This window comes from Lissotriton vulgaris, chromosome 4_1 (genome assembly GCF_964263255.1).
Source record: "Lissotriton vulgaris chromosome 4_1, aLisVul1.2, whole genome shotgun sequence".
Lineage (NCBI taxonomy): Eukaryota > Metazoa > Chordata > Amphibia > Caudata > Salamandridae > Lissotriton > Lissotriton vulgaris.
This window is the reverse complement of record NC_141691.1, coordinates 1,252,102,404-1,252,120,420: the sequence shown is the minus strand read 5'-3', so window position 1 is coordinate 1,252,120,420 and position 18,017 is coordinate 1,252,102,404. Positions and strand designations below refer to the sequence as shown.

The 18,017-nt window shown below is 42.5% G+C and overlaps 1 protein-coding gene across 1 annotated transcript in view; it reads left to right on the top strand.

The window, feature by feature from the left end:
• Positions 1 to 586: 586 nt before the first annotated feature.
• Positions 587 to 18,017, top strand: part of DOK6 (docking protein 6) — a 1,609,598-nt gene continuing 1,592,167 nt past the window's right edge. Inside the window, exons 1-2 of the mRNA XM_086967445.1 lie at positions 587 to 772; positions 1,534 to 1,641. Of these exons, the coding sequence (XP_086823571.1) occupies positions 587 to 772; positions 1,534 to 1,641 (294 nt within the window). The remainder of the gene's footprint in view (positions 773 to 1,533; positions 1,642 to 18,017) is intronic.

Sequence of the window (18,017 nt, the reverse complement as noted above, 5' to 3'; positions counted from 1 at the left end):
CCACCTCAGCTTGGAACTAGCTATATGCAAATCAATCTTGGTCCTGTTCCAACGGAAACAGTCCAGCCCAAACTGACAAGCCATGTCCTCCCTTAACTGGAACACAAGCAACCGAGTGACGATTTTGCCATTGCTATACGTTCATCAACTGGGTGCAGCTTGGTTCCAGTGTCACAGCATGCACAAGACCTATGACTGAGCATTCCCATCCCACTTAGGGTGACACACTAAAGTGCACAACCAGTGATGGAGGGAATGCTTGGATTAATTTCAGCCACTGATAATTACTCGGGCCACATTCCAATCCATTGTTATTTTGCTCACCATGCCACCTTAGTTTTGACCGAGCTATGTGGTATATCAGTCTTGACACTGCTCCTGTGGGAACAGTCAGCCCAAACTGCCAAGCCATAACCTCCCTGAACTGGAACAAAAGCAACTCAGGACTGGTTTGCCCTTGTTATGGGCTCATCAGTCATGTATAGCTTATTTCCAGTGACACAGGGATCCATGTCAGGGCATATCCATCACACCTAAGGTGACACACTAATGTTTACAAAAAGTTATGGATGGAATATATGAATTAATGTCAGTCACTGGTAACTCATTATCCCAATCCATTGTTACTTTGTACATCTTGCCACCTCAGTTTGGACCCAGCTATGGGCAAATCATTTTTGGTCCTGCTCCAATCAGAACAGTCCAGCCCGAACTGTCAAGCTATGTCCTCCCTGAATCGAAACACAAGCCACCCAGGACCGGATTCGCCCTTGTACTGGGATCATCAGCGAGGTATCACTTGATTCCACTGACTCAGTGCGCATGGGACTCATGTCTGGGCATACCTATAACACTTAGAGCGACACACAAAAGTATATAAAAAGTGATGGATGGAATGCTTGAAATAATCTCAGCCACTGTTAATTACGCTGGGCTGCATCCCAATTCGTTGTTATTCTGCACACCATGTCACTTCAGTTTGGACCAACTATATACAAATCTGTCTTGACTCTGCTCCAATAGGAACAGTCCAGCCCAAACTGCCAAGCTATGTCCTCCCTGAACCGGAACGCAAGCAACACATGACCTGCTTGGCTCTTTTTATGAATGGGATCACTTGGTTCAGTGACATTGTGCATGGGACCCACATCTGGGCATACCCATCCAACTTAAGGTAACTAAAGTATATTACAAAAATGATGGATGGAATGCTTGAATTAATCTCAGCCACTGGTAATTACTTGGGCCTTGTCCCAATCCATAGTTATTTGGCACACAATGCCACTTCTGTTTCGACTCAGCTATATGCAAATCGGCCTTGAACCTGCTTCTGTTGTTGTTGCTGTCAGGAGTGTATTGCACTATTCAAGTAGTACAATATAATATAATATAATTCTGTGATATTGAGGCGATCTACAAAATGCTATTTTAAGATGATTTCTTGTTGACAATCGTAATTATATATGAATACTTCAGTTCTTTTAAAAATCGATAGATTTTCAGTGTTAAGCATATTTCTTCATTTCCCCCCAGATATTCAGAAGATGCTGGCTGGTTTTCAAGAAAGCTTCTAGCAAAGGACCACGAAGGTTGGAAAAATTTCCAGACGAAAAAGCAGCATATTTCCGAAATTTTCACAAGGTATGCTTTGGCGTCTATCTGACAACATGGTGATCAGCAATTGTATATACTCTCTGGCTTTAGGCAGAACATAAAACATCTTCTACTATACATAACTACCTTTATGTAACTAAATTCATATCAAAGTCACAAAGCCAAATAATCAAAATCATTCACTTGCATACAAAAAAAATAACATGTAAACATTCAGGGCCTCATTTATGGCATTTTGGCTTAGGGCAGTGCATCAAGGCACCTTGCTGCGCTGACCTACGTCAACAGAAAACGGCAGGAGTGCACCATATTTAAGCAATATGCTGCATTCCTTTCCTTTCTGCAGTGCTGGCCCTTTTTGGCAGACTAGCACCAACATAGGCAACCGTGCACCATGGTACAAGGGTTTTTCCACTAAAGGAAGGATTGCTTTTATGCAGGAAGGGGCACCTTCCTGCTCGAAAATAGTTCTACAGGGCTTTTTCCTCTTTCAACGTGTGTTGCAGAATGCAGCACACATGAAAAGAGGAAAACACTTTTGGAAATAAACATATTACTCCTCACCTCAGAAGGCGTACAGATTTGATGCTTCCACAGGTTTGCATTACTTTGTTAATCTGATGCAGTGTCAAATTCCATGAGTGTTGCATGGGAAAACCCACTGCAGGACCCATGGAACGTCTCCCAGGTGCAGAGTAAGGTGATTTATGAGGCCACTCAAAGCCATCCAAGGTGGCTTTGCATAGCTTCATAAATCTTTATGAGAGCCCTGCGTCATGCATGTACCACTTTACATGGGTCAAAAGTGATGCAGGGCTCTCCTAAATAAGCCCCTAACTCTCAGATATTTCACAATATTGTTTACTAAAAATTTTAATCCATTACTTCAGATATCATGACACATCGCAAAACATTTACCAGTGCAGTCAATATACACTTTTCACTTTGGCTTTCACTGAGGCAACAGCGTTAGAACGAAATGTGCTGTTGAAACCATGGTAGTATTTTACGCATGCTTCATTTAAAATTTCTGAGGTGTAAAAGTTTGCAATAAAAATTTAAATGGGAACATAAACGCATATAACCAAAGAGTAATGATACCAGAATGAGGTGAGGATAAAGATGTAATCATATAATATATTTGCATTCCAGTACTTGCATGACATCATACATTCCTGAATGAAGTGCAAAATGTGCCAGTGCGCCGGACTTCCCCCTGGTGTACATTTAGGATTAGGCGCTGCCAAGAGGGTAGAAATAAGTGAACACACACTAACTTGCAAATGTTTTGAGTATTCACACACCTTAGTAGTTAGTTTGCTATAAAGTGCTCAGTTTTACACAGTAAAAGGCTTGAGTAAGGGTGGGGAATACACCCTTAATTACTGGGTGTGTAGTCGACGATGTTTCTCCATTCTTACAACATATTTTCCTTATGTAAAAAAGTTATTTACAAGAAGGAAAGACTCCTCATCATTTACGTATGCGGATTTCTGAATCTGCATTTATAGGATTAGTGATATGGAGTACTTCTTAAAAGTTAAACCCTCATTTTTGGGGAAATTGGTGTAGGGCAGTGCTGCAAGGTTTCTTTCATGTGCTGCCCAACGCTAATATGAAAGTGTATAAATGCACCAAATTTAGGAAATATCATGCATTCCTGTCCTTTCCTCCTGTGCTGGAGCACAATTTGTTGCCTAGCACCGATGCAGGTACCCTTGCACCATGATTAAAAGGTGTCTGCATTGAATGCTGGATTGTTTTTGTGCAACAAGGCACAGCTTCCTGCTCAAAACAATCCTGAGAGGTGTTTTCGTCTTTCTACGTGTGCTGCAGAGTAATACAGCTCTTTTGCAAACAATATGACACCTTAGATCCAGGATCCTCAAGGCCCCCCAGTCCTCTACTCTGGATTCTCTCTCTCATTACAGAGGTTCTAATACAGGCCCGGATAAAGACCATAAAATCCAGCTCCTCATTAGATTCCATCCCCCTTATGTGATTACCACTCTGACCTCTATTCTGCTTACCTCCATTACAAATCTATGTAATCTCTCCTTGCAGTCAGCTACCTGTCCTTCTAAATAAAAGACATCATGCATTAAACCTCTTCTTAAGAAAGCTACAGCTGACCCTAGGTATTTGGTAAATTACCGAACTATATCCTTACTTCCTTTCATATCCAAAATACTAGAGTCCTCAGTTATTCATCAGTTGGGGTCTTACCGTGAATCGAACCACCTGCTGGATGCATCTAAGTTAGGCTTCCATGCATCCCCCAGCATGGAATCAGCCTTAGTAGAGGTTTTGGATACCATCAAACTGGCTTTAGTCCAGGGCTCTTCAGCTATGCTGGTCCTCTTGGATCTGTCAGCAGCTTTTGACACTATCTCCCATCAAATCTTAGTCCAACGACTAGGGGAGATTTGTGTCATGGGTAAAGCTTTGGAATGGATGAAGAATTTTCTGTCGGAATGTACTCATCTGGTTCAGCTAGGTTACTATTCTTCTGTATCCATGGTCCTGGATAAAGGGGCCAGCAGGCCTCAGTTTTGAGCCCCACTTTGTTTAATGTCTATGTGGAACCCATGGCAACACTCATCCGGTCACGTGGGTTTGAAACCATCTCTTATACTGATGACACCACATTGGTCATCCCTATGGACCAAAATCCAATTCTGACCAAAGTCAAATTTATGAAGTTTTTATTAAGAATTTCTATGCGGATGGCTGATAACATTTTGAAGCTTAATATGAACTAAATGGAGATCCTTTTGTTCGGAAAGGCTCACTCAGTCTGGTCAGCCGAGTGCTAGATTTTGAAGTTGGGCCCACCACCTATCCCCAAAAAATGTGCAAAGAATCTGGAAGTTCTCATAGATGATAATCTCTCCATGAGTGAGCATGTTAAAACCATCTACGGAACCTGTTTTGGTCTAATGCAAATGCAAAAGAAAGTCTTTCAGTAGACCACAGTGCAAACCAGGAAAACTTTTGTTCAAGCCTTGATAATAAGTCATATTGACTATGGCAATGCCTAATGGTAGAAATTAATGAAAATCTCCTAACTAGGCTCCAGGAAGTGCAGATTTCAGCTGCATGCCTGGTCTTGAACCTTCTCCCTCGGTCTCCTTCGGGGCCCACCCTACGTTTTCCCCATTGGCTTCCGATTAAAAAAGGCATCCTTTTTAAACTTCCTTGTCTGGTCTGTAAAAGTCTCCATGGTAAGGCCCCATTACCTCAGAAGAAACTTCAGCCATACATCCCTGTCGGCCAGCTTAGATCCATTGATCTATTTACTCCTACGTCCCAAAAGTATTTGAATGACCACATTTGGGAGTTGCTCTTTCTCCTACCTCGCCCCTTATCACAGGAATCAGATGCCCTTGTCCATTTGTGCATGGTCTAACCTCACCCTTTTTAAAAATCTCCCGAAACCTGGTTATTCACATTATAATTTCATCTCATACTGTATGACACCCTAGCTGTAAAGGCACCTAGAGATCCCCTCTGGATGATTCATGCGCCAAATACATGAATAAATAAAATAAATACTTAAAAAAAGGATCAGTTGAAATTGGCAAACATTATATTGAATTGTTTTTGCTCTAGTGACTTTTTCCATACTAAAAATGTTTCAGTGAAAAAGTGTTTGCTTTTATATCCTGGTGCAGACCAATATAAAACATCACAATCTTCAAAATATCTTGTTGCTAGTAAAAAGATGATGCTAAAGGACGTTTATAAAAATAGGCTTAAATAATAATGCATGCGACAGACTGAGAAATGCGTTAAATATTTCAGGTAATACTTATGACTCTATGCCTCTGACCTCTTTACATTCCGATGGGCATGTACATATAAAGATGCACAGGCACATCTTTTAAATCATGTGGGCTTACATGACTTTGATGTGAAAGTCTTTTGCACTTCATCAATAACATAGAATATAAATGTCAAGGAGAAGATGGCATGTTGAACTTTGTTTCACAGTTTAGTTCGCCGAGCAAAGCAGGTCCACCCAAGCTTCCTCTAGCTCACCTTTGGAATTTATCCTGCGGGAACAGAAAAGCACCCTCAATAATGCATGTGCTATTGCATAATTAGACAATGAGGATATTATGAAATAAATAACATTAAATGTCAACCAAGGTTAGGTAATAAGAATGGTGCTAAATCAATTAATTTACAAAAGGGGGTGGTGATGAACAGAGTGTCTGAATTGAGCAGACCACTCTTACCCAGTCCAAAGATCAGGGCTTGATCCATCACCGTTATTTATCTCACTGCCCCATCCCAGCTCAGAACCTGGCTATATGCAAATCAGTCTGTCCCTGGCCCAGTGCATCATGGGAACAGGGCAGACTAAACTACCAAGCCAATTCTTTACCAGAAAGGAGACAAGCTACCGGGGACCGGTTTCTGGCATTTCAGCCTCTTCGGCCCGGCTTGCTTGAATCCTGATGGAGCAGTGAGAAAGGGACTCATGTCTGAGTATACCCTGCCACACCTATAGTGGCCAAAATCGATTTACAAAAGGGGGTGGTGATGAACAGAGTGTCTGAATTGAGCAGACCACTCTTACCCAGTCCAAAGATCAGGGCTTGATCCATCACCGTTATTTATCTCACTGCCCCATCCCAGCTCAGAACCTGGCTATATGCAAATCAGTCTGTCCCTGGCCCAGTGCATCATGGGAACAGGGCAGACTAAACTACCAAGCCAATTCTTTACCAGAAAGGAGACAAGCTACCGGGGACCGGTTTCTGGCATTTCAGCCTCTTCGGCCCGGCTTGCTTGAATCCTGATGGAGCAGTGAGAAAGGGACTCATGTCTGAGTATACCCTGCCACACCTATAGTGGCCAAAATCGATTTACAAAAGGGGGTGGTGATGAACAGAGTGTCTGAATTGAGCAGACCACTCTTACCCAGTCCAAAGATCAGGGCTTGATCCATCACCGTTATTTATCTCACTGCCCCATCCCAGCTCAGAACCTGGCTATATGCAAATCAGTCTGTCCCTGGCCCAGTGCATCATGGGAACAGGGCAGACTAAACTACCAAGCCAATTCTTTACCAGAAAGGAGACAAGCTACCGGGGACCGGTTTCTGGCATTTCAGCCTCTTCGGCCCGGCTTGCTTGAATCCTGATGGAGCAGTGAGAAAGGGACTCATGTCTGAGTATACCCTGCCACACCTATAGTGGCCAAAATCGATTTACAAAAGGGGGTGGTGATGAACAGAGTGTCTGAATTGAGCAGACCACTCTTACCCAGTCCAAAGATCAGGGCTTGATCCATCACCGTTATTTATCTCACTGCCCCATCCCAGCTCAGAACCTGGCTATATGCAAATCAGTCTGTCCCTGGCCCAGTGCATCATGGGAACAGGGCAGACTAAACTACCAAGCCAATTCTTTACCAGAAAGGAGACAAGCTACCGGGGACCGGTTTCTGGCATTTCAGCCTCTTCGGCCCGGCTTGCTTGAATCCTGATGGAGCAGTGAGAAAGGGACTCATGTCTGAGTATACCCTGCCACACCTATAGTGGCCAAAATCGATTTACAAAAGGGGGTGGTGATGAACAGAGTGTCTGAATTGAGCAGACCACTCTTACCCAGTCCAAAGATCAGGGCTTGATCCATCACCGTTATTTATCTCACTGCCCCATCCCAGCTCAGAACCTGGCTATATGCAAATCAGTCTGTCCCTGGCCCAGTGCATCATGGGAACAGGGCAGACTAAACTACCAAGCCAATTCTTTACCAGAAAGGAGACAAGCTACCGGGGACCGGTTTCTGGCATTTCAGCCTCTTCGGCCCGGCTTGCTTGAATCCTGATGGAGCAGTGAGAAAGGGACTCATGTCTGAGTATACCCTGCCACACCTATAGTGGCCAAAATCGATTTACAAAAGGGGGTGGTGATGAACAGAGTGTCTGAATTGAGCAGACCACTCTTACCCAGTCCAAAGATCAGGGCTTGATCCATCACCGTTATTTATCTCACTGCCCCATCCCAGCTCAGAACCTGGCTATATGCAAATCAGTCTGTCCCTGGCCCAGTGCATCATGGGAACAGGGCAGACTAAACTACCAAGCCAATTCTTTACCAGAAAGGAGACAAGCTACCGGGGACCGGTTTCTGGCATTTCAGCCTCTTCGGCCCGGCTTGCTTGAATCATGATGGAGCAGTGAGAAAGGGACTCATGTCTGAGTATACCCTGCCACACCTATAGTGGCCAAAATCGATTTACAAAAGGGGGTGGTGATGAACAGAGTGTCTGAATTGAGCAGACCACTCTTACCCAGTCCAAAGATCAGGGCTTGATCCATCACCGTTATTTATCTCACTGCCCCATCCCAGCTCAGAACCTGGCTATATGCAAATCAGTCTGTCCCTGGCCCAGTGCATCATGGGAACAGGGCAGACTAAACTACCAAGCCAATTCTTTACCAGAAAGGAGACAAGCTACCGGGGACCGGTTTCTGAGCTTGTTTCCTTCCCAGTGTAAGAATTGGCTTTTGTAGTTTGGTTTGCCCTGTTCCCATCATGCACTGGGACAGGAACAGACTAATTTGCATACAGCCAGGTTCTGAAACTGGGATGGTGCAGTGAGCTAAAAAACGGTGTTGGATCTAGCCCTGATCTCTTGACTGGGTGAGAGCTTTCTGCTTAATTCAGAGACTCTGTCCCTCGCCACCCTTTGTTGTAAATAGCTAAATCAATTAAAGCATGGTAAAAATAAGTTCAATTGAAACAAAGTTATAGCAAAAACAAAATTGTTAAAAAGGGGCCAAGATTGAAAATAGGAAAACAAATGCTTGTTGAGCACCCCACTAGCAACCGGGCATACTAGGTAATTCTCAAGATCCACAAAGATCTGTCCAGTTCCCCCGGATGACCCATCATCTTGGGGATTGGCTCAATTTTGGAACCTTTGTTGGATGCATTCCTCAAACCATTGGTTAAAAATACTAGCACATATTTAAAAGACACCAAAGATGCGTTAATCATCCTGCGCAACATTTATTTTGACCCGGGCTCCTACCTCCTCCTGGGCGTTGACATTCAAAGTCTTTACATGAGCCTCCCCCAACTAGAGGGAGTAGATATAATCAAGGAGGTACACTTTGATGTGGACTGGGATTACTAGATACCCAGGATTGTAGTTATGGAATGCTGCAATAGGGCACTGGCGATTATCTTTTTTTCGAGTTTGGAAGACTCTGGGGCATATTACCAACAGTTAGCGATATTTATCGCTAAGTAGGCTTAGCAGCATTTTTTTTTATCGCTGCGCATCGCCGGATATTATCGCTGAGATAACGTGCTATTTGCAACATTTATCCCAAAAGCGATAATATTTCCGGCGATAGCGGCGAAATCCGCGAATATCGCTGAGAATACAGCGATATCTACGCATTATCGCTAACAGGCTCTTAGCCATTATATCCCCCTCCCATTGGATATAATGGCTAAGAACTGGTCTGAGCAGGCGTTAGTTTTTGGGGATATTCGCGCTTAGCGCGAATATTTCCATCGCCATGCCTGCCTTGCTAATAGGCGATAGCAACGTTAGCGACTGCTTTTCGGCCCTAACAGGTTGGGTACACCCACTTTGCATGTCATTAGCGATAAATATCGCTGACATGCAAAGCGGGCCCCAAACCGCTCGCTATTGCCTACAAGCTGTCGCTAACTGCTGTTAGCGACAGCTTGCTAATAGGGCGATAAAATTATCTTTGCTTAGCGTCCGAAAGCGGCCGCTAAAGTGGCGATAATCACATATTGCCCGCCTTGGTAATATGCCTCTCTATTTCTACAGAAGCATTGGCCCAGCACGGCACGGGAAGCACTTTTGCGCCCAGTATCATCGGCCTTTATGTGCACCACCTAGAGACCCATAAAATCTTTAGTCCCGAGAGCCTCTTCTTGAACCAAATCAAACTCTGGAAGAGGTACATTGATGCTGTCCTGATCATATGGGCAGGCAATGAGATTACAGCTAGGAATTTCATGAGCTGGTTGAACACAAAAGAAATTCCTTATGTTCACACACACCATACGCAACAAAGAACCTGATGTTACTTGACCTCACCATAAAAACAGACAAGGGCACCCTAAAAACAACCACACACTAGAATCCGATGACCAAGAACTGCCTGCTAATTCATGACAGTGTCCATCCACTACCCCTAAGGGATACCCTTACCTTTGGCAAATTTTTGAGGTTGAGAGGAAACTGCTAGGATATACAAGTTTATGAGCCACAGGCAGAGAATTTAGCAACTAAGCTAAAGGCCAGAAAATGACCACCCAGAATAGTGGAAAAGACAATGAAATGGGCCTGTAACAGGGATGTCTTATTGGACCATATCTCACAGAACAAAAAAAGAGGACAGGTCAATTTGAAGATGTGGTCTGGCAGGGAGACGAATAGGTGTCCAGGCGCAGCTTTCCCTATTCAGAAATATTTTCACAGGGAAACACCGCCCCCGAGTCCATGAAGAGCAACCTCGCTTCAAACAAAATACACTACGTAACATAATGATCGTATGTATAAACCATGCATGCTTTATTAGTTGCAGCATTTCTTTACTTAATAATTAATTTCCCTATTTAGGTTGAATAGGAGTGGCAAACACAAGGTTGGTCCCTGTCTGGTCCTGATGAAGAGCTAGGGGTAGGCTCGAAACATGTTGATCTTACACTGAACTCCTACGCATTACAGTAAGGTTTTCTTTGTGTAACACCCCCTTTTAGATATACCAACCTGGGAGCGATAATAACGTTTTTAAGCCCACTAGCAATGCAAGCCGCAGCACGCCCCAGTTCGTAGAGAACAGGAATGGTCCCAATGATGAAGCATGTCACCCTGGTGAGTGAGGGGACTCAAGAAATGATTTTTTCTTTCCTGAAGGCTATTCCTGATCATACTGATTAAGAGCCTATTCCTTTGACTAGGTCCTTAAACCCGTGACCTCAGTTTTTCTTCATCTGTACAATTAAGGAGGGAGGACCTAGCCATTTACCCAATACCTCCCTCCATTGTGTACAATTTGTATTACAACATTTAATGTATAGCACTCAACAGAGTCTATAAGATCCTTAATAAAAATTGTTGGAGCCTGAATAGCAGCCCCCTTAATCTATCAAAACCTATGTTTTCAAATAGGTGAGGCTAAAGTCTGAGGTTCTCCCTAGCGCACACAGAAGCTTGAGGTGCAGTCAAGCAAAGAATAGGATTTCTACACATTACATTGAGAAGAAAAATAAAGTTACAGCCTACCAGTGGGCGGTTCTGGAATGCATACACAAGAGAGTCAACTGCTAAATAATACTCCTTAAGAGAAAGCAAAGATGGCTTCTCAGACTCAAAACCCACAATGTGGGTCTTAACGATAACATTCTGTGTGGCCAATTCACAATATAATACATAATTATAATACCTAAGCCCCCTGTCTCTTTTTACATCCTCCTATTCAAGACTTTATGTGAGTTCTTCTCCGACATTGCACAGTGTCCCCATGATTCTTGGTTCAAACTATAGAGGCTCCCAGCCTGCCCTCCACATCCTTTGCTAACCTTTTATATATCTTTTTTATGACAAGCTCTGCAACATTTGCCAGAGGTTGTTTTAGTTGGTCTTGCATTGTGCAAAGCATGCCTACAGTCAAACTCTGTGAGTCTTTAAGAAGGGCACGAAAAATCATAAAAATGTTACTAGTAACCTGAATAATCAACTCGCTCTAAATATAATGTACTTGACCCATGAACTGGTCTCAAATTGTGTGATTCTAGACAAATATGTTATCTTATGGAACCACCTTTTTCTTCCTAATCAAGTAGGAGAGCACCAATATCTAAGTTCACTATTTCTGGTGTACAAAAAAAGTACTCCTTATATTTATTGGACTAAAGGTTTGCTCCATGTATAATAAAAATCAACCCCACATATAGGGTACACATGATCCCTGGCTTGCCTCTTATTTCAGTAATAGCATTGTCATCTGGACAGGAGCAGGAATGTTTCCCACTTCATGTTTAAAAACTCACTTTTCATAAATATATTACTAAAGCATGTTGTGGTAAAGCACTGTCATTTACAGATAGCGCATTTTCTGTTCAAATGGCCACAACATCTTCCCACAAACATGTAGTTTTACTGATAAAACTATATAGTGCATAAACAATGTTTGGAAAATGGGTTTCAGCAGACATTCTCAAAGTTTTCACATCACCAAGTAAAGTGTTCTGATTTGTTTTGATACTATAAAAAAAATGTCCCCACAGAATTACACAAATGTGAAATAGAGAACTTAGTGAAATGTATTTGAAATGTTTGAACAGTTCACTTATTAGCTTTTTCAGTGTTGTGTTAGAAAAACAAGCCTGAAATCTTACAGCCTTTCATTTCAGCATGATTGTCACACAGTCCACTTTACAAAATCCTCTAACTTCACTCACAGAAAGAAAAGTAAATGTAGGAACACAAAACTGACTTTTGACCTCTGTCTCTGAAATCTGAGGAAATGTGACAAGATAATAAGATGTAAAGGCATCTTTATTGCTCATTCACTTCCGGAGCAAGCAGAACACCTGTTATCAGCTCACCAGAACTGTGAGTAGGTCCTAAAATGAGATTGTCCTGATTAATTAGGACGCGCCGTAGTGAGTGCGTGAGTGTCTTTTTCAAGCCTTGAGCAATCAAAAATGAGCATGTAAAGAAATCATCCTGCCATGTGGGTCAAAACGCCATACTCACTGCATCAAGGCATACCCTTTGATAAATAACCTAAAGGAACTACCTCTGGCCTGAATGTTACCTTCCTTTTCCTGTGGTGCTGCTTTATATAATCAGGGCTGAAATGCTAGCGCATTGGCTGTGCGTCCTCCCTTCTGTGCTGAAGAGCGCCAGACAACTAGTCTGCATGCTCGGTGAAAAAATGGCGACTCCCTGTGGAATACAAAACAGGGGGAGGTAGAGGGAGAGATCAGCCAGGTTCGCCCTCCACAGCAATACTTATTCAAAAAAGATCTGAAAAATTCAGATCCAGAGAACCTGGCTATCTACTGGAACATGACACCTTTAGGTCTGTTTCAGAAACAGGGAAAGAAAACTTTTTCTTTATAGTCCCCTCACTCACCGGAGTTTCCTCACGGTGACATGCTTCATCATTGGGGCTTCCCAACCCGCTGCGGGTTGAGGCGTGCTACGACTATCGCAGTTGCGTAGGAGCACTTTTTTATGAAGACTATGGGCCTTATTTATAAAGGCCTTGCGTCACCGGTGCGTCACTTTTTCCCATGTTAAAAGTGACGCACCGGCGGCGCAAGGCCTTCATAAATAAGGCCCTATGTGTCGTGTAATGTGAGAGAAAGGGGAAAATGAAGTGGAGTGAAAAATTAAAAATATCCTACTAGTGAGCAAAGCTAACTTTATTCAGGCTCCTAGTGGATACATTAAAAATGGGGTGGTTTACTAGGTAAACCGGTTCTATTATGGAACACAGTGCCTAGTAAAAGTGTCAACTAGTTTCGAGCTGTACCCCACAGCTCTTCTTCAGGACTACAACAGGGTCCAGCCCTGTGAGTACCACTCCAAAACAAAAAGTGAAAGGTATGCCTATATTAATATATGAATATACATACTCTTTTCTTGCAATTCATTGGCATATCTGAAAAGAAAAATACTTCCAATGTTATAGGTTCAATGTTCATTTACCAAGTGATGTTAAGCAGAATTAAAAGTGACATTTCACATTAAAATGGTGTCTGAATAACCTTCTTAGTGATAGTATATAAACACCTTCACCCGTTTCACATACACACTCTCCAGAACCGAGTGGTCCCCTCATCTGAAGGAGCACCCTTCGTGAATTGCCTGTGACTATACATTAATATAAACAGCACACATGTGACCTGGTCTGTGGGTCCAACACAAAACATAACGGACGAAACAAACAAAGGAAGGTAAAATCATACTTTTTCTGAGGTTTCACTGAACCTCATGGTCAATCGCGGGAAGATCATATGTCCCCGTAACTACCTAGAAGATGGGATAATCAGAAACAAGTATGGGTTCTTAATTATTTAGATATCGGTGTAACACGCGCTTGCGAAAACGCGTGGGGCTGGTAGCTGTGCTATTCCGATAGCTTGGATGGATCTTACTTGTTACGAGGCTCTGTCTTGGCGGTAAACCTACTCGGCTCCCCTTGAGACCGGCGATCGCTGTCTCATGCTGGGAAAGTGTGTATTAAGCTTTCCCTATACTGGTCTCGCTTCCGGATGCGGAGCTAGACCGCATTTGTTATTCAAAGATGGCCGCTCGTATTGGAACCGAGCGAGGGCCATCTTTGAATACTCGGGCTGGTTGAATAATGAACTTGTACAGAGTTGTTGCAAGGTGATCAAAGTAATGATGGTGATTAGAGCCACCATATGGAAGAAACTTACAGGTATTAATGAACTGGTTATTTAGACTTATACATTTCATGGTCTCTTAACCATAGATTTATGTGGCAGATGGGTTATGCTATCAATACGCACATATCTTTGTAGTGGTAATCATTATGTAGACCGGGAACACCACGGAACATTGTATATTAAGCTTTGTATATTAAGCTTATCTTATCTGAATAAAGAACAACGTTGGGTGTACAAGTTGAAAACTGACAACCATGGACTTAATGATACCATCCCGTGGGGCCTCCTGGCGAAATAAGGGTTAACAATATAAAGAACTGTGTTTATCAATAGCATAACCCAGCCTGCATAAAAATCTATGGTTTGGAGATCACGACCTGTATGCGCTAAAAATAAAGAGTTCCCGGAATACCCGTAAGTTTCCTCTATGTGGTGTCTATGATCATTATCATTTTGATTATCTTGCAATAATTCTGTACAAATTTGGTCTCTTCAATCAACTCAAGCATTCAAGGATGGCTCCCGCTCGGTTCCAAAACGAGCGGCCATTTTTGAATAAATAAAGCGGTCTTGTTTTCCAGATAAGATAAGCTTAATATACAAAGCTTAATATACAATGTTCCGTGGTGTTCCCTGTCTACATAATGATTACCACTACAAAGATATGTGCGTATTGATAGCATAACCCATCTGCCACATAAATCTATGGTTAAGAGACCATGAAATGTATAAGTCTAAATAACCAGTTCATTAATACCTGTAAGTTTCTTCCATATGGTGGCTCTAATCACCATCATTACTTTGATCACCTTGCAACAACTCTGTACAAGTTCGTTATTCGACCAACCCGAGTATTCAAAGATGGCCCTCGCTCGGTTCCAATACGAGCGGCCATCTTTGAATAACAAACGCGGTCTAGCTCCGCATCCGGAAGCGAGACCAGTATAGGGAAAGCTTAATACACACTTTCCCAGCATGAGACAGCGATCGCCCGTCTCAAGGGGAGCCGAGTAGGTTTACCGCCAAGACAGAGCCTCGTAACAAGTAAGATCCATCCAAGCTATCGGAATAGCACAGCTACCAGCCCCACGCGTTTTTGCAAGTGCGTGTTACACCGATATCTAAATAATTAAGAACCCATACTTGTTTCTGATTATCCCATCTTCTAGGTAGTTACGGGGACATATGATCTTCCCGCGATTGACCATGAGGTTCAGTGAAACCTCAGAAAAAGTATGATTTTACCTTCCTTTGTTTGTTTCGTCCGTTATGTTTTGTGTTGGACCCACAGACCAGGTCACATGTGTGCTGTTTATATTAATGTATAGTCACAGGCAATGCACGAAGGGTGCTCCTTCAGATGAGGGGACCACTCGGTTCTGGAGAGTGTGTATGTGAAACGGGTGAAGGTGTTTATATACTATCACTAAGAAGGTTATTCAGACACCATTTTAATATGAAATGTCACTTTTAATTCTGCTTAACATCACTTGGTAAATGAACATTGAACCTATAACATTGGAAGTATTTTTATTTTCAGATATGCCAATGAATTGCAAGAAAAGAGTATGTATATTCATATATTAATATAGGCATACCTTTCACTTTTTGTTTTGGAGTGGTACTCACAGGGCTGGACCCTGTTGTAGTCCTGAAGAAGAGCTGTGGGGGTACAGCTCGAAACTAGTTGACACTTTTACTAGGCACTGTGTTCCATAATAGAACCGGTTTACCTAGTAAACCACCCCATTTTTAATGTATCCACTAGGAGCCTGAATAAAGTTAGTTTAGCTCACTAGTAGGATATTTTTAATTTTTCACTCCACTTCATTTACCCCTTTCTCTCACATTACACGACACATAGTCTTCATAAAAAAGTGCTCCTACGCAACTGCGATAGTCGTAGCACGCCTCAACCCACAGCGGGTTGGGAAGCCCCAATGATGAAGCATGTCACCGTGAGGAAACTCCGGTGAGTGAGGGGACTATAAAGAAAAAGTTTTCTTTCCCTGTTTCTGAAACAGACCTAAAGGTGTCATGTTCCAGTAGATAGCCAGGTTCTCTGGATCTGAATTTTTCAGATCTTTTTTGAATAAGTATTGCCGTGGAGGGCGAACCTGGCTGATCTCTCCCTCTACCTCCCCCTGTTTTGTATTCCACAGGGAGTCGCCATTTTTTCACCGAGCATGCAGACTAGTTGTCTGGCGCTCTTCAGCACAGAAGGGAGGACGCACAGCCAATGCGCTTGCATTTCAGCCCTGATTATATAAAGCAGCACCACAGGAAAAGGAAGGTAACATTCAGGCCAGAGGTAGTTCCTTTAGGTTATTTATCAAAGGGTATGCCTTGATGCAGTGAGTATGGCCTTTTGACCCACATGGCAGGATGATTTCCAGTTTCCAGTTGCCAGTTTCCAGTCGCTAACATCTTGGCACGCCCACTTTGCATGTCATTAGTGATAAATATCCCTGACATGCAAAGCGGGGCCCAAGATGGTCGCTAACTGGTGTTAGCGACAGCTAGGTAATAGGGACATAATTTTATCTCCGCTTTCTTGCCTTTTAAAGCCAAAAAGCGGAGATAAACCCCCTTGATAATATGCCCCCTAGAGAGGACTGGCTTGACCAGATGCCTAACACCCACACCACAGGATGGCCAGGGTCTATTATTAGCCCAGATGTAGTCAGTCCAGAATTCTCCAAGGACATTGCCTATTTCTATGTCAAATTCCATGACAAAGGATAATTTCAGCAAACAGCTTTCCTAGTAGAAGTAGATTAAAATATCTGAATGGCCCAGATGAGGGGACTGGCTATCTCATTTGAGAAGCAAGGTCCTGTACAAAGAGATTCAAGTCATGGTATTGAACAAAATCTTCATGTGTTCTCTTGGCAGACAGTAGAACGTTTTTCTCTGTTTTTTAAAGCAGTCAATGCATAGTCTTCTTCTGTGGATCCATTCAGGTGGACCACCTAAGGGGTTTTTTTAAAAAGGAAGAAACATTTCATTGGCAGTTGAACTAAAATTAATACACTTACTCTTTTACTCCAGAATAATATGATTTGTGCCTGTTGACTTTGTACCTCTCTCCAAATGTTTGGTGGTCTAATATTCAAATTGGCTCGAGTTAAGGAGATATTTCCTAATTAAACACAAAAGGGGAACTAAGGGCTTTTTAGACAGGTCCAGCCTACAGCCCTAACAATAACATAGATTCAAAAGGTATTCTGTTCCTAATATCGAGACAAGGGAAAACTGGTTTTATGTGGTCAGGAAGTGTAGGAAGATGAGGATTCCTCCTCTTAGAATATAGGGCCCTCACATACCCGGCAAGGAGTCATGCTTCATCATATGGGCTGCTCCTCGTTAGGTCGGCGCTGCGATAACTGACGGCTCCCTATGAGGGGCTCTTTGGCAGACATCTTTTATTCCAAAAATTACTTATAAAATCTTTGGAACAGGATAAATCTTCAACTGAGTCACTACCTGAATGATAAGATTGTATGTTGTAATGACATTCTGAAAATTAAGACCACGTCTCATGTCCCTCTGAATACATTGTGACCTCAATATTATTTTGGATCACAGGTTGATTAATACATTCTGCATCAAAAATGTAGCCTAATTTTTATTTTGCCAGAAAAAGGTAATATGCATTGAGTAACTTTAGTTTTATGAATTCTGAGATCACTAGGGAATAATTTGTGGCAAATCCACCAGAAGTTGCATATTTGAGTTGATACTTCTCACACCATTATCACTTGTCTGCAGTTTAGTTTCATCACAAACTTTATGTGTGCTCATGCTTCTAAGGAAACACAAACAAAGGCAAGTGGATGTGAGTAGACCTTGAAATGCAATAGAGTGCCCTACCTGAGACATCATCTCAGACATGCACCTTTGTTTCTTTTAATCAGGGTAGGATACCCATTAATTAAAATAGTCTTCGCTGGTACTCCCTTACCTGTTTTAC